The sequence below is a fragment of the Asparagus officinalis genome, chromosome 9 (genome assembly GCF_001876935.1).
Source record: "Asparagus officinalis chromosome 9, Aspof.V1, whole genome shotgun sequence".
Classification (NCBI taxonomy): domain Eukaryota; kingdom Viridiplantae; phylum Streptophyta; class Magnoliopsida; order Asparagales; family Asparagaceae; genus Asparagus; species Asparagus officinalis.
This window is the reverse complement of record NC_033802.1, coordinates 38291241-38313376: the sequence shown is the minus strand read 5'-3', so window position 1 is coordinate 38313376 and position 22136 is coordinate 38291241. Positions and strand designations below refer to the sequence as shown.

Below are 22136 nucleotides of genomic sequence, written 5' to 3'. Positions count from 1 at the left end.
TTAATGTATGCAATGGTATGTACAAGGCCGGATCTATCACATGCAGTTAGCATGGTTTCACGATACATGCATGACTTGGATCCGGGTCATTGGGATGCTATGAGGTGGATATTGAGGTACATTCAAGGTACTCTCAATGTTGGTTTGATGTTTGATTAGGACACTGGTGGTGGCAGTTATGCATTAGATACGTAGTTTCCGACTATGCTGGAGATTTAAATAAGTGCCGGTCGACGATGGGGGTATGTGTTCACCTTAACCCGTGTGCCGGTGTGTTGGAGAAGCACCTTGCAGCCTGCAGTTGCTTTGTCGACGATAGAGGCAGAGTATATGGCGATTACAGAGGTTGTTAAGGAGGCAATTTGGCTTCGAGGACTTTTGGAAAACCTTAGTGTTTCATAGCGGTCTGTCACCATTCATTGTGATAACATGAGTGCTATCTATTTGGCAAAGAATCAAGTTTTTCATGCGAGGACAAAACATATTGACGTTCCCTATCACTTCATCCATGATGTTCTTGAAGATGGTGATGTGGAGTTTGTGAAGGTCCACACCAAAGACAACCCAGCAGATATGCTCACGAAGGTGGTCCCTAGCAGCAAGTTTGATCATTGTAGAGATTTGTTGCACATTTGTGCTTGTTGAGGCTGTTGAGGCCATTTGGATGAACTACGAGCGGTTTGATCCTTAGGAGAGGGGGTACGTAGAAAACCACATTAGTGCAGTCGGATTTGGAGAGACAACATGTTGGTACTCTTATTGGTGTCGGCTCAGTTTTGAGAATACTTCGTCGATGTGGAGAATTGTTGAAAAAGACATGGAACAAGAAAAAACTCTGGTCGGTCGACTGTTAGAAATAACCAGTCAACCGATACATGCACACTGCAGGAACGGAAAAATGTCACACTGGACAGTCGACCGATGAAGGCATTCGGTCGACCGATGAATACCTACTGGTCGATTGATGCATCCCTATCAGTTGACAGATAGCGAGTTGAACAGATATATCAGTTTCCCAGTCTGTTTTGGTTTAGGGTTTTACATATTAAAGGCACGTTTTGTTAGGGTTTTTTATTTAGAGAGAAGAGGTTATTATCAGAGTTTTTTGAGCACTTTGAGAGGGAGATTCTTTGAGGGAGAGTAAGATTTTATTGATTAGGGTTATTGTGATTGTTTGAGAGTTGTAACTCATTGTATTTCTCCTCCATATAGTATAATCTCCCCATCATCTCCCCGTGGACGTAGGCAATTTGTCGAACCATGTATATCTCTGTGTTTGTGATTGATTTTGGCTGCTCTATCATGGATTGTGTTCATGGTGTTCTTCGTTCATTGCTTATCGACTCGTTGTGGTTTGAGTCCGCCTTTCGCGGGGCTCATCAAGCCTTAGGCATGTACATGACATGAAAGCGATCTCCTAGTAACATTGTACATATTTTATCACGGAAAATGGCGACTCTTTCACGCTGCAGCTGAATAAAGTCTTTTGGTTCGAACGATTTTTGTATATCCTATGACAAATTTCATGAAAACCCTCCGCAACTTTGTGGCATTGCCCAAAAATCCCCTTCCTGACTTCGTTTTCTCACTTAACCTCAAAATATCCAAAGAGTCTCAAATAAGAGTCAAACCATGAAAACCCTAAAAAAACATGGAAATAGCAGAGAATGAGCTGCATAAAAAACAAAAAATAAAGAACAAAATTGAGCAGATCCTCCACCAAGGTATACTTTTTGGAGCGCTCTTGTGGGACAGTTTAAGAGTTCTCAATGATTGTGTGAGAAACTTTGGACTTTTGGGGTTAAATGGCAAAAACAAAGTTTTAGAAATCTTTGTGAAGAACGACCCAAAGTTTTGAGGGGTTCTGTGAAATTTACCTCCCTTCTTAAAGGCCCACCAGAAGATGGGCCTAATCTGCCTGTTTGGAGGGGAAGCGTACCGGCGACGTTACGCGGCTCATCTCCACAAGTTAATCTTATCGGCTCATCTTAAAACTCTCCGTCTCCCGCCATGAAAAAACCCTAATTTTTTTCCCACCCAAAACTCTATCTCCCCTTTTATCCGATCTCGAATTCAGCCACATCCTCAGGTTTGTTCTTCTATGGAGCCCTACGCCCCTTACTCAATTTGTCCTCTTGATTTTTTCTTTTTAGAAATTGCATCGAAGTTGATAAATTTAGTTTTTCTTATTGATATTGCGTTGGGAGCTGCAACAAAATTCGATATTTTTAAAGGAAACTGAGTTATAACAACTAGTTATGTATGATGTATTTCGGTAAAAATAAAAATAAAATAAAAGTCCTCGCTGTTTTAGAGGAATTGAGTTACTGCAAATGGACATGTTTAGTTTCACTACAATTGCGAAAAGACATTTGTAAATAATGCATTATGGGAATATTATTGTTGGGAGATTGCAGGAGAAAAATGGTTGCTACTAAGATATGTCAAAAGGGCCCTGCCATTGCACCAGTACTCCGAAGTTTATGGGGAGGGTTGAGGGTTATAATTTTACATTCTAAACATGCACTCGCTGGTGGAGGATCCTTTTAGGACAGAAACCTGAACTCACGCAATGGTATTAAATTTTTTTTTTAAAATCAATTTAGAAACTCGGGGCCAAGATTTGAATCTGGATACCATGTTAAAGGACTTTGCCGCTACACAAAAACTCTGAAGTTGTGGTGATGGTTGAGGGTTATAATTTTGTATCTTCTAAGAGGATAATATAATATACCGTTAATTGGGATTGTGAAAACTGGGCAATTTCCTATGGTTGAAACTAGGCCTTGATATTTTAAAACCCAATATGCATACAATATTAACAGCATTGTTCAAACGTGTACATGATACTAGTTCTTAAGTAAGAAGTTAGCACCAAGCCTTACTATAATAAATAGAGGGGCAACCCTGCTCGTTAAACAAGCAAGTAAGAAAAGAAAGGGTGTCGAGGGCCAACTGGCGTTTGGTGTCTGCGAGTTCTGATGGAAGTAAGGTGTGTGCAGCTGCATGCCACTTCTATCAGTGTTCTTAATTAACTTGTTTCTCTTGTGAACAAGCTCTCTCATTCTACTCACTTGGATTTTCATGTACGAACCCTGATAGCTGGTAAATGAAGTCAAATCCTAGCTTGTGAAGAATCTCTCTTTCCTGGCACCGCAAGGGTCCTGTTTTTCCCCCTTCATGTTCTTCTAACTATTTCCCCCTAATTTATGTTTAGCTTCCTTGGGTACTTCAGTCCATTAAATGATGGCATCCAGTATGTCCACATGCCGTTATCGTTGGGATGGAAACCCAGTGTCACACCGGCAATTATTGCCTAGAAGCAGTATAAGACTATACCAGATTTCAGGACATAGTCTGTGGAGAGAAGCCCAGATCTACTGTTGTCTGTCAGGGCAACAAAGGTTGCAGCATATATGCGGCAGGAGAAATCTTGCCGTGTGTGCATCTAGAAGGTCCTTCATGAACATAATCAGTGCAGAGGTAGTTACCACATATTAATTCTCAAATTATAGGCCTTACATAGTGCCTAAGTGCCTTGGAGGTATTGACATGCTAAGAAAATTGTTTATTCATGGTGAGTCACAGGTGGAGGAAGTGGACCTTTCTCTAGGACCTCTATGGAACATGATGAAGCGATGGCGGCAAGCACATGTTATTGCCATGGTTGGGGTACTATCATATGCCTTATTATCTATTCCATCGGCTGGTGCAGTTGACGCACTTAAAACATGCACTTGTTTATTGAAGGAATGCAGGTGATCCACCCATAACTCCTTTGGCTGCGTGCTGTTTTTTTAAATCTGCAAGCCGAACATATGTAATGGTGATGCATGTAGCCAGATAGAGTGTGTAACACTTATATAGATACTCCTCTTATGTATTGCACATTTCTTAATGTAGAATGCTTGGACAGAGTAGTAGGCCATTTTGCCTTTTTTATACATTTTTTTAATGCTAAATGTTTTATATGCATATTTACTTATGTAACCTATCTCTTCTGCAAAATAAAAAAATGTGCAATACGCTAAAATTTTAGTACATATTTAAGTGTTGAGTGTAATTAGGTAAAATGTTTATGCTCTCTGGTGCATGGACATGTCTCTGTCTGTATCATGCATAAGTGAACTCTTTAGCAAGTTAATGAACCTTACTGATTGAAGGGGTATTTGCACCCCATGTCTTCTCCAACGAGCACCTGCTGTGTTATTAGCAGTCATTATGTAGGTGAAAGATTCATGGAACCTGTGGAAAATTTGAAAATTGCAAATGATTTCAACATTACAATTTCAATAATGACAGATGTATGCACGTATTTATGCACCCATGAATAACTTTGGGAAAAACTGTAAGCTGTTATCCATGATTACAAATGAATTCATATCAAACTAAAAGAAAATGAAGGGTGGATTGAATTCAATAAAAAAACAAGAATGTTTGAGTTTATTAAATTTTAGAGCAAATGCATTTTTCTTATTACGGTTGAGAGATGGTTTGTCACGGTAATTATAGCAACTTTTAAGATTTAAATATTTTATTTTTTTATGATAGAGGGACTATTGCCTCGAGAATATCCAGTTTCGTTTTGCTCTGGATTCTCTTTTGTGGGAGTGTATATTAGTGAAACACTGATTATATGCTACAATCTACATCAGAAGTTAATTCAATATATTTTTGTTCCAGGGTGGAACTTGCCAAGTGCATTGCCAACCCTTCTTGTGCAGCAAATGTTGCATGTCTACAAACATGTAATGACCGACCTGATGAAACTGAATGTCAGGTTGTAATTGGATTCTCTTTTAAACTGTGGATATATTTTCCATGTTAGATACAGATCATTAAGTGACTTATTATTTTTAGGTTCTACCTTTTGTAGATTAAATGCGGGGACTTGTTTGAGAATAAAGTTGTAGATGAATTCAATGAGTGTGCAGTCTCACGCAAAAAATGTGTACCCAAAAAGTCTGATGTTGGCGAGTTTCCTGTACCAGACCCATTGAACCTCGTCAAAAGCTTTAACATGTCAGATTTCAGTGGGAAGTGGTACATAACAAGTGGCCTTAATCCCACATTTGATACATTCGACTGTCAGCTGCATGAATTTCATGTGGAGTCAAACAAACTTGTTGGTAATTTGACATGGCGGATACGGACTCCTGATGGTGGTTTCTTCACCCGATCAGCTGTACAAAATTTTGTTCAAGATCCTAATCAACCAGGAATACTCTACAACCATGACAATGAGTACCTGCATTACCAAGATGACTGGTAAGTGACATGCTATCACTGTCCTAATTCATGCATTATTGTATCATTATCTGCATTTTTGAAGTTTTGATTTTATAAAAAGGACTTTAAAAACTGACCCTTAAAACATATGAGCGGTGTTTCACATATTAGTTTATACATGATTTGGAGTGCCGTGTTCCACTGTGTGCTTCTCATTGCAGAAATAATATTTACACCGTCTCTAAACAATTTTCTAGCACACATATCTAAAATAAATGGAAACAATTTAACTCCTATATCTAATTATCTCAAGAGGTTAGGTCTGATGTGCAATAGTCTTATGCTTTTAAACCAATCAAATTAAAAAAAAAAATCAAATTGATTAATATAAGAAGCTTTCTATTTTTCATGTTATTAGCTTGATTCTGGTGATCCTCAAGCTTACCTCTTGAGATTATGTTATGCCTCCAAGGCAAATGCAGTTTCCTAAAAGCTATTTTATCATCTTTACCCTTATGGGCTATTTTGTAATTGTGAAAATCATTTGTTTCTTCTGAAAGAAGTTTAGAGAAAGTCCTAATTGCACATACGATACACTTAAATTTCCCCCATCTCCATGAGCAACATACTGATACCCAAGCTCATCTAAGGACGTTAGAGCTAGGGAAGGGACAAGATATCACATTGCTCTATACGAAGACCAGGACAATTTATTTAGCGATGCCACCCATATCTTAACAATTTAATTTTCATTAAACAGTATCTTATATTGAGCAATTACTTTTAACATAATCTTTCAAAGTGATCAGAAATATCTACTTGAAACCATAGTATCGGGTATCTATAGGTATATCATATCATCCAGCATTGAGAACAAACCTGAAGACTACATCTTTGTATACTATCGAGGTCGAAATGATGCATGGGATGGCTACGGAGGTGCAGTCATATACACTAGAAGCTCAACATTGCCGGAGACCATAATCCCCAAACTAGAGAAGGCAGCTCAAAGTGTAGGCCGAGACTTCACTAAATTCATCACAACAGATAACTCCTGTGGACCCGAGCCTCCTCTTGTTGAGAGGTTAGAGAAAACTGTGGAAGAAGGGGAAAAGACTATAATTAGAGAAGTCGAAGAGATTGAAGGAGAAGTTGAAAAGGTTGGAGAGGAGGAAGTGACTTTGCTTCAGAGGCTTGCAGATGGAATCATGGAGGTGAAGAGAGATGCAGAGAATTTTTTCAAGGGTTTGGGGAAGGAAGAGATGGAGCTTTTGGATGAGCTCAAGATGGAGGCAACTGAGGTTGAGCAGCTTTTTGGGAGGGCAATTCCAATCAGAAAGCTGAGATAGGTAATTTAATTTTATGTTATGGTTTTGATTTTTGTTGAAGGGCATGAAAACAATTTTACTTGTTTTGATGGGTTCTGTAAATATATGGAAATTATGTTTGCGCTAGTTTGATATCTTTGTATTTGATGGTATCTCTTGAATGGTATGTGCCAAACTGTTATGTGGAGGGGTACAAAAGAATTAAACTGTGAAGTTGGAATCTTAATAGTGAACATGAATATTGTGGCTCCAAAATTTGAAAATTATACATGAGTAAATATGCTTTACGGAAATTGTTGACAAAATTGAACTGAATTATTGACCTTGGAGGACTAACGGACTAAAAAAACGCAAAGTATACAGATAGAGTTTTTTTTCCCTTCCTCTAAATTAGTAAATTATTGCAAGTGAATTCCTTTTGATTGACGCTTCCGCAAATGCATTACTTGTAACTTATAGACGAAGAAGAATTTGTTGAGCAAAAGGTCTAAAGTATTCTCTTCATGAACCATGAATATATACAAGTTACATTGTACAAATATGGTAAGGAATAATATAATTATTCCAGCATATTCTCTATCTTAATAAGATATATAATCTCCATATAATCTCCTAATATATTCCTATCACCCCCGTCAAACTCATGGTGGATCAAACACCGAGAGTTTGGAAAGTAGAAATTTGTGACGCTTGGAGGTGTGTGCTTTGGTGAAGAAATCAGCAAGCTGAAGCTCAGAATAAACATATGATAGAGAGATCGTCTTAGTCTTTGAAAAGTGATGCCGTATGAAATGACAATCAATCTCAATGTGTTTTGTGCGCTCATGAAACACGGGATTGGTAGCAATCTTTATTGCACTTTGATTATCGCAATAGAGAGGAGTCGAAGAGAGACAATCAATACACATGTCACGTAGAAGTTGTCGCAACCAGATAATCTCAGAGGTAGTATTAGACATAGATTGATACTCCGCTTCGGCACTAGATTTTGAGACGACATCTTGCTTCTTAGCTCGCCATGATATTAGAGTATCACAAAGAAATACACAAAACCGGTAATAGATCGACGATCGCTAATGTCGTCGGCCCAATCGGAGTCAGAGAAGGAACGCAGTTGTAGCTTTGATGTTGAGGAGAACAAGAGAGCTCTAGATGAAGTGCCACGAAGATAGCGTAGAATACGAAGTACAGCAGCATAGTGAGCTGATGTAGGAGACTAAACAAATTGACTCACCACATGAACAGCATAAGCAATGTCTGGTCGGGAAATAGTGAGATACACCAAAGCACTAACAATTTCACGATACCGAGTGGGATTTTCCAAGGGTTCTCTTGTATCAGGTGCTACTTTTTGATGGAGCTGAATAGGTGTGTCAGCGATCTGATCATCGGTCAACTCAGCTCGAGCCAAAAGATCAGAAATGTATTTTTTTTAGAAAGAAGATATACTCGTGGTCCATATGCAACTTTGAGTCCTAGAAAATATCGAAGATGCTCAAGATCTTTCATCTCAAAATTTTCATGCAGAGAGGTCTTCACAATATTCAGAAATGAAGGATAACTGTCAGTAATGACCATATCATCAACATAAAGAAGAAGAATAGTACGTCCTCGACTAAGATGTATGAACAAACATCGCATGATCAGCCTCACTCTGAATAAAGTCCATATTAAGTACTGCAGAGCTGAATTTCTCAAACCAGGCTCGAGGAGCTTGTTTTAGGCCATATAATGCACGGCGAAGATGACAGACTTGTCCTGACAAATGAGGAAGACCTTGAGGTGGTTGCATATAAACTTCTTCATGAAGATCACCATGAAGAAAAGCGTTCTTCACATCAAGCTGATAGAGAGGCCACTGTTGAGCAGCTGCAACAACAATAAGAGCTTGAACTGATGTTATCTTAGCCACAGGAGCAAAAGTCTTCTCATAATCAATCCCATATTCTTGGGTAAATCCTCGAGCAACTAGACGAGCCTTGTACCGATCTATTGTACCATCTGAACAAGTTTTAATTTTATAAACTCATTTGCATCTAATTGGAACTTTTCCTGGAGCTAATGAGACAAGATCACAAGTACCAGTCTTTTGAAGGGCGACTAACTCTTCCTCCATAGTTGCTTGCCACTCAGGAGAAGAAGCAGCCTGACGATAAGATGTAGGCTCATGATGCGAATGAATGGCTGTCAAGAAGGCATGAAAAGCAGGAGTAAATGATGAAGAAAGACAACCAAAGAATTGTTTTGCCTTACGAATACGGAAAGGATAGCGACGATCAGCTAGTGAAGAATCATCATCCGGGGACGAGTTTGAATGGTCAGTAGGTGAGACTGGAACATGTACACTTTGGTGATCATCAGAGGATGGAGATGGAGAGGAAGGTGATGAATCTACTGGAATCGAAGGTGTGGTAAGCTCAAGAAATGAAAGATCAACGGAAGTAGGTGATGTATTATTGTCATTGAGGGACTGTCTAGAGTAATATGAAAGATGCTCCAAAAAGGTCACATCTCGGGAAATGCGGAATCTCTTTTTATTTGGATCATAACAGGGATATCCTTTGTGCTCAAGACTGTATCCAAGAAAAACACAAATCGCAGAACGAGGAGATAACTTATCTCTCTCATGAGATGGTAATAGAACTAGACAAGTACAGCCAAACACACGAAGATGTGAATAAGAAGGACGACGTATGTCAATTTTTTAAATGGTGATATGCCAGAAAGAACTGAAGAGGGCATCAAATTAATGAGATACACAGCTGTAGTAACAGCATCAGCCAAAAATTGTTTAGGCATGGAACTAGAGATGAGTAATGATCTTGTAGTCTCCATAATATGACGATGTTTTCTTTCCGAAACACCATTTTGCTGATGTGCATAGGGACATGAAAGTTGTGAGAGAGTACCCTGATCAGCTAGAATTCGACGAAACTCATGAGAGAGATATTCACCACCAGAATCAGATCGAAAGGTTTTAATAGTAGTGCCAAACTGAGTTTTGATCATAGTAGTGAAATCTTTATAAATTTGAGGTAGAGATGAGCGGTGATGCATAAAATAAACCCAAGTGTAACGAGAAAAGTCATCAATAAAGATAACATAATATTTATTACCGTTACAAGACGACAAGGGGGCTGGGCCCCAAACATCCGAATGTACGAGTTGAAAAGGAAAGCTACTTTGAGAATCACTAAGAGGATAAGGTTTAGTGACGTGTATAGATAGTTTACATCCCATACAAGTAGACATACTTGAAATGGGATAACTACCCAAAACGCCATTATTTGAGTGAAGGCGAAGACGGTCAGTAGATAAGTGACCTAATCGATGATGCCAAAGATCTCCTGTGGAAAAAGCATCATCGCGAGTGGTGATAGTGTGTACGGCTACGGAATGGGTGGTAGAAGTGGATGGTAGTGTTAGATGATCCATAATGTAAAGTCCATCACGCCTATGTCACTGACCAATCAAGGCTCCGGTCTGACGATCCTGCACATAACAAGAAGTAGAGTCAAAAACCACACTACAATTATGATCAGTTATTTGACTAACTGAAAGTAAATTCAATGAAAGATGTGGTATGTGTAAAACAAATGGAACAGATAAGCGACCAGTAATAGATCCCTTATGTGTAGTAGAGAGAGAAGAGCCATTTGTTGTAAAAACATTGACTTGTGAATGTAAAAGTGATGGAGAGGATAAAACAGATGAATGTGGAGTCATATGAAATGAAGCACCAGAGTCCGAAATCCAAATATTTTTCGGTACACCTGTGGGACCAGAGGTAGTGGAAAAAGTATGACCAGAGGTACCAAATGGAGAGGGTGTCATGATACTTAGAGCAGCAACCGGAGAGGAGTTGTGGCACAGAAAGAGTAACACTCGAAGTAGATTCCTCAGGAGCAGTAGAACACTCATCAGCAAAAACCTTAGCACCAGAAATTGCCACATTAGCAGTGGATCGTTGACGAGGATGTCGGTTTTTAGCTTGTTGTCGCTTAAGACAATTTTGGATGATATGTCCAGGACGACGACAATACCGACAATAATTATTCCTTTATTTGTTAGAAGAGACTAATGGTGCGGAGACCGTGGCCGAAGATGACTGTGGTACAGATGATTGTTGAGCAACCAGAGCACCTTGAATAGAAGTAGTCTTTGTATTTAGGACACGTTGGCGAGTCTCTTCAGCGATGAGTTCGGCCAAGGCATCATCAAGAGTTGGTAGCGGTGATCGATGAAGAATTTGACTGCGCAATGACTCATACTCAGGTCGCAGACGCATCAAGAATTGAAATAGTCGATGTTGATCGCGAACACGACGCTGTTTGGTGGCACATGCACAAGCCGCGTTCCTCCATTATTGCAAGTTGGCGCCATTGAGCATGCATAAAGTTATAAAATTCTTGGATAGATCGCTCATCTTGTTGAGCAAGAGAGAGTTCTTGATAGACAGAATATTAGTGAGCATGACTAGATTGTTGATAAAGTCCTTGCATTTGGCGCCACATGGCAAGTGCAGTCTGGAGACTAACAAGTTGCATGCGTATGTCAATCTCTACGGAGGAAGAAATAATGTCATGTGCTCGGCGGTCTGCAAGAGCCCATGCCGTTGTTTGCTTAGTATCAGTTCTAGATTCAGGAGGCGGCGTGCCATCAGTGTGACTCGTGAGATCGAGAGCATAAAAAAGAAGTTGCACAGAAATCGACCACTCATGGTAATTGGTCCCTATGAATTTCACATCAAGCTGAGGAAACTTCTCAATAAAGTTTGCAGTCATGTTTAAAAATAGAACCCGAAGGTTTAGAATAAAACCCGAAGGTTTAAAATAGAACAACCCCGAAGGTTAAGATGAAACCTGATGGTTTAAAAATAGAACTAACTGAAGGTCAGTTAAAATAAAATAGAACTAACCCGAAGGTCAGTTAAAATGAACCCGAATGTTAAAATAGTTACTCGTGCCTCTTCCTCCTCTCAGAAATCTAGTAACCAAGCCCAACAACAGGAAGGCCCAAACCCAATCAAAGAGAAACAAAGGCCAATATAGTAACCAGGCCCAACAAAAAAAGAAGGCCCAAACCCCCAAAAAAAACAGCAGCAGATGCCCAAATGTCAAATGTTCTCTCTCAGCCTCCAATCTCGACTAGAAAAATTGAAGAGACTAGGGCTTCGTCAACGTTCGCCAACGTTCTAGAGAGGTTCTAGGCGGCGGCAAGAGTCGGATCTAGGGCTTTGCTGATAGATCTCGACGGCGGCGGAATCGGAGTCGGATGGATCTGGGTCGACTAGATCTCAACGGAGCAGAGGTGAGTCGAAGGAGCAGAGGTGACGGAGCAGAGGTGGGTCGACTAGATCTCGACAGCAACCCCACAACCAATCTTGACTGGCAACTAGATCTCGGTGGCGTTGAATTGAGGCGGCGAGGTTGGAGTCGACGCAGGAGAGAATTGACGGCGAGGGTCTGTGATGAGGGCCAGCAGGTTTGGATTAATTTTGAGATTATTGCTCTGATACCATGATAGACGAAGAAGAATTTGTTGAGCAAAAGGTCTAAAGTATTCTCTTCATGAACCATGAATATATACAAGTTACATTGTACAAATATGGTAAGGAATAATATAATTATTTCAGCATATTCTCTATCTTAATAAGATATATAATCTCCATATAATCTCCTAATATATTCCTATCAGTAACATCCTTGAGGTAAAAAAGAAAATAGTAGCTGTTGTTTTTCCTTTATGTTCACCGCGGATAGGCCACCTTCACTATTAGCACAAATGCGGATAGACCACCTGCAGCTAAATTTGTGCAGATAGATCCCCAAAGCGAACTTGTGGGCTTTTTAAAACAACTCATACCGGGGGCTCTATCCACACTTGGGAAAATAACACAGGGTCAAATCAGCACAAATTGAACTATAAAGGAAGTCTATTCATACTTGGGCCATAGTACTGGGAATTTATCCGCACTTAACCCTTTTCTTTATAATGGAAAGCAAGGAGATGATGAGTTTGTGTAAAAAAGCGTAGTACTTCATTTATGCAAGAAAATGCACACAAAAGCAATCCTTCCTTTGTTTCCATGATCAATCAGTTTCCATGATCAATCAGTTTATATGAACATGTGTCCACTGTACCACTTCTAGTCCCTTGGATTCCTTCTCCAAATACCTTCACCGGTGGATAAAAAGCTCGCGATAATACACAAAACAATCATTCAGGAAACTTAAAATAAAAAAAAATCAAACTTCACAAAACATGGAAACAAATAAGAACACACAGGATGCTATTAACTGCGTTCACAGTGCAAATAAAAGAATTAGCTCCATGTTCCTTTTGTCTTTGACATCAAATGATAATAACACAACAAGAGTTATCAAGAGATAACAGGAAAGATAATGCTTTTCATGTATAAAGAGTTAAAACATGAACACCAGATGCACACAAGTGGAAAAATAATGCAGTTTAGAAGAACCAGCTTCATTTGAGTTTTGCCCTTTGCAGAAATATTTACAACCACAAGCCTTTCTCTATATTTCTTTGCAAGCAGTTCCTCAGTTCTTCAACCATCCAAAGCAACCACATTTCTGAGAAATAAAAATAATTTTAAAAATAATAAATATCAGGTTGATGTATATCATGTATGAAGCCCGAAGTAATGGTGCACCATATACACATGATAACCCAAAAAGAGTGATATTAATGATCTGGAAAATAACTGATCAAATTTGGAACTAGATGTAATCAGCTAATATCCCACACATATGAATAAGATCCTTGGAAAATCTTACAAGCTTCAAATATGCTATAATGCCCTTCAAATTGGTATCTATAATTTTCTTTGTTCCTTTTATAATATCGACTGGACAAACCGAGGGTATGAACATCTATAATATAAACTCCTCATTCACCATGCATAAAATAAACTTCAGGTAAATCTTTTAGCCAACAAATAAACTGATAAAACCTATATTTTATAAGAGCCACACAAGGATTTTGACAGCAGATACAGATTCAGTTCCTCTACGATCAATTGCATCAAGCCGTCATACAAAAGCAAACCAAATCACTATAGTCAACTTGAAGTATGATATCTTTTTGTGTCAGGTTCATGTATGCAAGGCTGTTTATGTTAACCGTGACACTTAAGTTAAACAAACAAGATACAATAGTTTTCAAAAGATCTAATGTACGCTGTGTAGCTATTAGGAGCTAATGGACAATCTGTCATCCATAATCCTATCACAAAGTCAGAATCAAAATTGTTAATATCCAGATCTCACTAACTCATCAGGTTTGTGGTTCTTCAAGATACATCATAGATAAATCCGAGGGTTCATTGCAGAAAGATGCCCTGTACTATCGTCCAATTGTTGATAGACCCCTTATGGTTCTTTCGTTGAAATTTTTTGACTCTTTTACCGTCTAAAGAGAATTTTTTTTCTTTTAATTTAACATATAGACCCAACGATAAAAGAATTAAAAACTTCACTTAGGAGTAGAACTACAGGGGGTCTATCCACAATTGGGCGATAATTCAGGGATCTACGGAGTTCAACCTAAATCCCAACAATTCCATTTTCAAGAAAAGCTATAACAATGAAACAAACGAGAAGAAGATACTCACCGATGCCTCATAGTCGCTGTCTGACTTACTATTATTACGATGTGATGACTTCTTAGACCCAGTAGAAACTCCCGCTGAACCAACCTGCTTCTCCTCCCTCACTTTGCTAAAGATCTGCGTGTAACCGTCAGCTGATGAAGGATTGCTCTCATCCCAATCACCAAACTTTGGCACTGCCGATACTTTCTCTGGCTATTACCTCACAGATTCAATTCCATGTTATTCTAAAGACCATCCATACGAAAATAGAGTACTAAGAGAAAAGATAAATTGCACAAAACTACCATGAACTTTGGGGGCCTTACAAAAAACCACCATGCCTGAGCGCAGTGAAAGCAAGTCGTCACATGCTTCCCACGTGACATTTTTTTCACCAATTTTGCCCCTATGCACTTCTATTGCCCCCTTTCCCCCTCCTTCATGGATACAAATGAGGATAACTTATACTTTTTATCCAAGATGTTAATGCCGATAGCGCGACAATTTCGAATAGTTCACGGTATTTTTCTTCAGAAAGTTCATGGTAGTTCTGTGAAAAGATAAATTGCAGATAGACCCCCTGCAGTGTTGCTGTTTTGAACATCATATCCTCTAGTTTTGTTGTTGCATACAAACCCCAGGGTAAAGTTTTATCGGTTCTTTTACCCTCCAGGGTCTATTTGTCAAAAAATAATTCTCTTTCCTTGAGAGTAAAATTGTCAAAAAAAGTTACTCAGGGGGTCATCTGTAACAGCAAAACTATAAAGGGGTGGTAAATTTAAAACAATGATTCTACAGCAGTTTTATCCGCAATTAACCCTTTTGGGAAATTGACTAAAAAAAGAACAAATAGTATACCATATCGTCACCTCGACCACCAGGCCTGGCTCTAGATCGTCCAGGAGTATTAGGAGCTAACCCATTCCCTTTTTCCCATGAAGGAGAATTCATCCCTACCCTACCTCCATATTTTGGTTGATAATTGGGATGGAGAGGAGATTGCTCAAGGCTTCGCTCAGATCCAGCACTCGTTCTGCTTGCCCTTCGATTCTGATCACTGAGCTTTCGGGCCACGCTATCAGGGTGCAAGGGAGACCCAGATGGTAGACGGTTATGTTGAGGGTTTGTTTGGTTAAATGATTCTGGGTTTTCTTGAGGGTCATTTGGATTAATTAGCTTTCCAGCGATTTTCCCCTTTCTCCCAGTTGCCAAATTTAGGTACATGGGATTTCTGTAATCAAAGAAACCAATAGTTAGTAGCACGGTAAGGAATACATGCATTCTATTCCATGAATTTTATTGCTTAAATATATTCTAGTCTCATCTCAAATATTTCTTAGAAAACATTGGATATCACAGGATTATCCAAATCTTTGACCTCCACACCTACAGAATATAATTGCTTAATTACTTACCAGACATATTCCTCTTAGAGTCTTACTTCATCTTAATATCACTACAGCTTTTCTCCTAGTTCATTTGCATATAATTTTTCTCAAATAAAAATTAAAAATAAAAAAGAAGAAACTACCTTTTCATTATTTTAACAGTCCTTCTGATTTATTGTAATTAATGATTTAATCTAATTAAAAAAATTAACTGAAATAACTTCCATGGATCTAGTTCCTATTCTCAGTCTTATATTTGTAGAATTCTCCTGATTTTGGTTAACAAGTTTTGGCCAAACAACAACCATATTGATTGTTCCGAATGTAATGCATAGATACTGAAAATTGGTCCCGAGTTGGAACAATTTCTTCTAATAGATTTAGGTTAACAGTTCTTTGGTTTGGAGGTTTAAACAAAACTGCGGGGTTCTATCTATCAGAACTTAGAAGTATCTTATGTAGATCAAATCATTTACAATTCCACCCAAGAAAAGCTTTTATATGAGGTTCCTCCAGAGAAATTACAGAGGAAGGGAAAGTAGAAGAAAAAACATGCAGAAGATTAATTTGAGGTTGGGGTCCCTACATTCTCATCCTCAAGAACAAGAATGAAGTCCACCCAAAACAGCAAAGAAATAATATCAAACCCAAGACATCAACAAAATGTAATATCATCAATTAAAAAAAAAGAAACAAATATCGATATTGAAACTACCACAAAAGGATGATATCAATTATCTATCAAACAAACAAACAACATCTCGAGTAATTGCTCGATTAAACATAAAAATGTTTGGGACAGAGTATGCACAAGAGAGTAAAACTATCGAATTTCCTGACACAATTAAACAAGTAATCATATAGAAGATGCAAAATCATTTCTCAACCAAAATCATGCAAATTTCTCAATCTAAAACACGACAAATAATTAAAAAGGAGAGAAAATAAAACAACCAATCAAATAAACAGAGTTCAATGAACCAAAAAACAAGATGCTAAAAAAAAGAATAACACACAAAATCTCTCAATTCCGGTATCTTAAAGTAACAAGTTACAGAATATAATTAAAAACTATAAATTTTCATTGCAAGCTGCATACAGCAATAACTCAAATAAGCTCCTTCAACTGAAAACTCTAATTAGAGCTATAATTTCATCGAACTACAATAAAAAAATGAACAATTAAACAAAGTAGATTAACGACCAAACAAACCATAATATCTCATACAACACCAAAAGGGTCTCCAAATTATCTCCAAAATCAAGCTTTTCAAGATCCAAACAGCATAATATTACTAAATACTTCAAAAGAAGATTATTACTCAAAGCATCCCCACCTAATTCCAGTAATTAAAACAGAATTCCACGAAGAACAATACAAACAAAACAAGAACTAGAAGAACCCATGTGTAACAACCTACAGGATCACCATACAGCAGCTGAATCAGGAAAAACTAAAAGGCATAAAATTTCTGGGCAAAATCCCAACTTTGCAATTCAAACAGCAAATTATCAAAAACCCACATGTGAAACTAAGTTTAAAGGGAAAAAGAACTCACTGCCATCCAAATACCTCCCAGAGAAGAGAGAGATGTTCTCAAAAGGGACTCGAGCCCTCTCCCCTTTTTTAGAGAGAGAGAGAGAGTTTTAGGAGAGAGAAAGTTTGAAGTCAGTCGTTGTAGGCATTGAAGAACACCGCTGGCAAATTTTTTTTTTAAATTTTGGCTACTGAAGAAAACAATTTGGGTTTATTTTTTAGTTTTGACCTTTTGCTTTAATTTTCATTGTAGAAAACCAATATTAGAAACACTAGAGGCACACCCTTAAGTCACACTATCAACCACACCCTTCTCTATCTATAGTGTTTGTTGGGCCCCACATGTTTTACTAAAAAAATCATAAAGACACTATAGATAGAGAGGGGTGTGGTTGATAGTGTGGTTTAATGGTGTGCCCCTAACACTACTCAACCAATATTAAATTTCATGATTGCGTTTTTTGTCATCTCCTCTCGCACTTAAATAGCTAAAAATTACCGTAATTTTAAGGCTATACTAAATAGCACTTAAATACCTTAGGGTCCGTTTGACAAAAGGTTAAGAAATAGGGGTTAAAGAGAATAATTAATGTACTTAGCCCATTAGATATTCTGAAGGACTAAATTATTAACCCGTTAAATAAGTTTTATTTTAGCCTTTGTGATCAGTTTTAATGTTTGGGAATAACAATGATTTTGACTATTTTCTTTATAACTAGAAGATTTAATTCTTAATCCTTCTAAATAGGTGTATTAGTAAACCCCTTATTTTGAGGGGTTAACTCATTTTAATCCCTCTAAAGGGGTTAGCTTAACCCTTCTATATTTTTTATGTTTGGCAAATTATGAAGGGTTAACTCACTTTAATCATTGTATAGATTTTTTGTATTTGACGGGTTAAGAAGGGGTTAAGTCTTCTTAACCCCTCACTTAACCATTTGCCAAACGGTACCTTATAGTTTCACCCACTTTGCACTTACATATCCTCACTTATTTTTCTCAACAATTCTATATCATAAGTTGTTTAAAATTAGCAAGTTAGTACTTTTTATTATGCAAATGTGAAAATTTTCCTTGGTGTTTGCATAATGGAACTAACGTGCCAAGTTTAAACAATTTTTAACCTTGATATCCAAAAAATTTATTTTTGTCCAAAAAACATACCCAAGTTTTTGATACCCAAAAATGAATTTGCCAGGGGCATCAAAGTCTTTTTTTTTTGAATTTTGAGATACTTCTAAGCAAAATAAACTGAGGATGTAATACTTTCAAAATAAAAAAGACTAAGAAATTCAAAGTCAACTGAGACAAAAAGTTCCATTGTCATTTATATCAGCATTACTGTCTGAGCTGGGATGTAATACTTTCACTTATCAGGAACGTAAGTGCAAAACCAAAGCATTTCCAAACGTACAAGGGTGGGTAGAAGTCGTTGGGACGAGTTGACGGCGGCTTTACACCGACAAAACTTACACGCACCCAATTTCTACACGCACCCACGTTCACTCGCATGCTGACAAGTGGGTCCCCGCGAAGGCTAAATGGCTCTCGCTCGTGGAAGTGCTCCGGACGTGTTGGGAGGGGTAAGGGGGTTTAATCTTTCCTTATACTTCCCAAACAATAGAATTGATACAAGGATCGACGAAGACGAGATAACCGAAAGTTGAATCCTAACTGCGCGGGTTTACTATTCCGCGAAGGTAGGGATATCAATTTTAACACATACCCATTTACTCATCTAATCCGTCCATCATTTGGTCCGTCCAACGCCCACCCATTTAATTAAATGGAGCTAATGGGACGGGTTCATTTTATATTATTCTAAATGGACACTAAGTGGGCAGTGTTTATTCGCCCGTTTGCCCGCCCACCGTATTCCCAAAACCAAAACAGACCGATCCCAAATTCCCAATCTCCTCTTTCTCCTCCGCCTCAATCCCACTCCCAATCTCCTCCGCCTCCTCCTCCGCCGCCGCCTCAAGTGCCTTTCGAACCCAAAACCTACGACGCCAATCGATCCTCCTGTTGGAATCATGACATACAACGCAGCGGAAAAAGCATATCATGACTATTAATCTAAATTAATTGAATATTAGAAGAATACCTGAAACGCTTTCCGAATTTCTACAATAATCTGTCCCGAGATCAATCCAAAATAGCTTCCTCAAGAGAAAAAGCCTCCAATTGAAATCCACCCGTCACCGTAGAGGAGCAATACTGAGAGATAGGTTCTCAAAAATCTATTTCTTCATATTATCTTCATAAGATTTTGAATCTCTTCTCTTAACCTCTCATAAGGCTACATATGAACCCTATTTATAGGATTACACTAGTCTTAGAGATTTTAACTTTAAACAATTCATAATTATCACTGGTTCTTGGTTAGACGGGATTCCTTGTGAGTTGCCTTCTTTTTTTCCCTTTATTGCTTTTTTGTATTGTTGTGGGCTACATATTTTATCACAAAATATTAATATTATTTTTTCTTATTAAATGCAGCTCTGGCAGACATTGAAGAAGGAAATTTATTAGTACATGATTTCAGTAATCTAGAGGTTTCTGAATCGGAAGGCGAAAGTGATTAAGGTAAGATTTTACTTGTTCCATGAAATTAGTGTACATCATAAACTTGCTTTTCTAATGTTGTTGGCTAAATATTGATTGTTGTTCTAATATGTATTTATTTCTCACAAGTTTATGTTTCCTACCAAAAGTTAGAAATTCTGAAGTAAGAATGAAATGTATGTGATCAGCAGACATGGGGAATTTTTAAGAATCAAATCTCTGATGCAGCTAGGTACAGTGATTTGTTTTCATTACTTGATTGACATTTGAAAGATTACATACTATATTCAGAAACTTCATTAAATAGAAAAGTTTGTTTACTGATCAGGAATGTGCATTCTCTACTTCACAGCAGTCTATTTAGATGGTTAATTCATGATCAGACAATAGTTATCGTGTTACATTTAACTAGTGTATTGGTACAAGAGAGATGAACAAAGTAGAGGCCAAAAAGATACAAAGAGATTCTAATTGTTCCTCTGCCTATATTATATGTTGAGGAGAACAAAGTAGAGGCCAAAAAGATACAAAGAGATTCTAATTGTTCCTCTGCCTATATTATATGTTGAGGAATACTAATTGAATTAGCAGAAAAGAAGCGTAGTTAGTTTTTTATGCTGAGAAATGTGTTTAACGCGGAAAAAGAATTACCGTGGAGGCCGAAAAATGTATATGATAGATAGATTAAGGTTAATCAAAACGCCCGTCATAGAGTAGAATGCTATTTTGAGAATATTAGCTATTATGTTAATGGTGCAATCTTCACTCTTCTAAGAGTAGAATGATATTTTGAGAATATTAGCAGATAGACTTTGTATTCGAATAGATGTTTCAGACACTGATATGATCACCACCGTCAGTAAGTGCATCATATCCCTGGCCTTGCTTTACGAAAGCGTTGGTTTCAAGCAAGATGACGAAGCCAAACTTAAAAGTCTAGTCATCTCCTTGTGTGCAATTTGTGAAGTCCTAATATCTCATGCTAGCTCATTAGAAGTATCTTGTTTAGGCAACTACCTTGTTCAAACATCAACAACCAAATCATATCAGAGTGCATTTCAAGGCAATCATCATGTATGATTTAGATTCATTCTATAGTTTTGGGTATCACATTGCTAGTGAAACAGCAGATATCTCCATATTAAAACCTGTAAGGCTGTAACATAGTGAAACAAGGAGCCAATACAGAGGATTATTAAGATCCTCATCATGTTTGTTGGTAAGAGATTCTTCACGTGTCGGTCTTTGTCGACGACGGTATCCTATTTAGGCCTCTTTGATCTATATTGTTTTTCCAGCAGAAATTGTCCGATCAAATTGCAAGAATAGCCTGTTTACGCGTAATCATTGAAAGGTTGATATAGTTGAGAGTCGAAGATTTTCTGAGTAGCCAGTGACATGATTATCATTTTGATTCTGTTATTCTGAAACCAACACTCAATTAAATCCAAACTCCTTAATTGATACATTTGTCAGGGAGTATGTTTGCTAATGTGGAAAGTTCTCTACTATACAGAGATGTAGATTTTTTTGGGTAATTTTAATATCTATTTTGCTTTGTGATACGTTCTCTACTATACATAGTTTGATTCTGTTCTTCTGAAACCAACAGACATCTTTCATTTAATTTTCATTTTGTTGCCTTGGTCCATTATAACTCATTTGTGCTATGCTGATTCTGTTATTCTGAAACCAACAGACATCCTATTTAGTCCTCTGGTTCCCAAAGATCGCATCTTGCTATCTAGTGTTTCATTATTATGACAATATCATACGTTTGTGACAAAATTAACTAATTCTATGGATGATTGATGCAGGGGAAATATTGAGGTCTCTATGGTGATTTCGGATTCTAACCCTTGCTATGAAGACGCACATATGAGGCTTGCTGCAGTACTTTTAATGTTGCTATTGAGTCCAACTGAGTGTTATGTTTGTTTCCTGGTCTTTTCTTTCTTCTGTCATGATCCTGTTCATGCCTGAACATTTGAAAGATGAGAAATAAGTGGACTGTGGTTGTGCTACTATTTTGTTTATAAACGAACATACTACTCTTCTAGTTTATCAAGTAATTAAGTAGATTGTCCTTACTAATCGTGATTGTGTTGCTGATAGTTATGATGGCATTTATATCAAGTTATTGATCTTATACAGATCCTTGCATACCTTGTGTTTTCTATCTTAATTCATTTAAATATTCTTGTAATTTTGTTGTTATTGATCTTTTGGTTTTTGGTTTGGAAATTTGAGGTTAATTTTGCAAATGTGTGAGGTCTGTACTTTTATCCAGGCTTGTAAATGGTTCAATCATGAATTTGTCTGCATTTGTTTATCTTTGTTTATGTTCCTATCTTTGTTAGTATTTTATCAAAAGTCCCAACAAATTTGCAAAAAGCTCCCAAAAAGTTTGCAAAAAGCTCACTATAGTTTACAAAAAAAACCCCTAAAAGTTTACAAAAAACACCCCAAAAGTATTA

General features: G+C 37.6%; 2 protein-coding genes and 1 long non-coding RNA gene across 6 annotated transcripts; 2 read left to right on the top strand and 1 right to left on the bottom strand.

Moving 5' to 3' along the window:
- Positions 1934 to 6744, top strand: LOC109823913 (violaxanthin de-epoxidase, chloroplastic). Of its 4 annotated transcripts, none has more exons than XM_020390363.1 (6): positions 1934 to 2089; positions 3236 to 3483; positions 3589 to 3758; positions 4684 to 4780; positions 4877 to 5268; positions 6077 to 6744. In XM_020390363.1, exons 2-6 carry the CDS (start codon positions 3244 to 3246, stop codon positions 6576 to 6578), a joined length of 1401 nt encoding a protein of 466 aa, XP_020245952.1. In that variant the 5' UTR covers positions 1934 to 2089; positions 3236 to 3243; the 3' UTR covers positions 6579 to 6744. The 4 variants fall into 4 exon arrangements, with proteins under 4 accessions (XP_020245952.1, XP_020245950.1, XP_020245951.1 ...); XM_020390361.1 differs by having other exon boundaries at positions 3218 to 3483; XM_020390362.1 differs by having other exon boundaries at positions 3103 to 3483.
- LOC109824360 (RPM1-interacting protein 4-like) lies at positions 12825 to 17273 on the bottom strand. Its single transcript, XM_020390940.1, has 4 exons — positions 17117 to 17273; positions 15028 to 15400; positions 14191 to 14382; positions 12825 to 13150 (listed from the first exon to the last, which is right to left on the bottom strand). The coding sequence occupies exons 2-4, from the start codon at positions 15391 to 15393 to the stop codon at positions 13118 to 13120; spliced, it is 591 nt and encodes a 196-aa protein (XP_020246529.1). The 5' UTR covers positions 15394 to 15400; positions 17117 to 17273; the 3' UTR covers positions 12825 to 13117.
- Positions 19465 to 21685, top strand: LOC109824294. Its single transcript, XR_002242599.1, has 3 exons — positions 19465 to 19492; positions 19594 to 19680; positions 21477 to 21685. It is a non-coding gene; the product is annotated as an uncharacterized LOC109824294 (long non-coding RNA).

Excerpts from the sequence above, each read along its gene's own strand:
- LOC109823913 (XM_020390363.1), top strand. The coding sequence starts at position 3,244 with ATGATGGCATCCAGTATGTCCACATGCCGTTATCGTTGGGATGGAAAC. Across the intron at positions 3,484-3,588 it reads TGAACATAATCAGTGCAGAG|GTGGAGGAAGTGGACCTTTC; the intron begins GTAGTTACCACA and ends GGTGAGTCACAG. Across the intron at positions 3,759-4,683 it reads TGTTTATTGAAGGAATGCAG|GGTGGAACTTGCCAAGTGCA; the intron begins GTGATCCACCCA and ends TTTTTGTTCCAG.
- LOC109824360 (XM_020390940.1), bottom strand. The coding sequence starts at position 15,393 with ATGTACCTAAATTTGGCAACTGGGAGAAAGGGGAAAATCGCTGGAAAG. Across the intron at positions 14,383-15,027 it reads GTGGTCGAGGTGACGATATG|CCAGAGAAAGTATCGGCAGT; the intron begins GTATACTATTTG and ends GTGAGGTAATAG. Across the intron at positions 13,151-14,190 it reads ACAGCGACTATGAGGCATCG|AAATGTGGTTGCTTTGGATG; the intron begins GTGAGTATCTTC and ends TTTATTTCTCAG.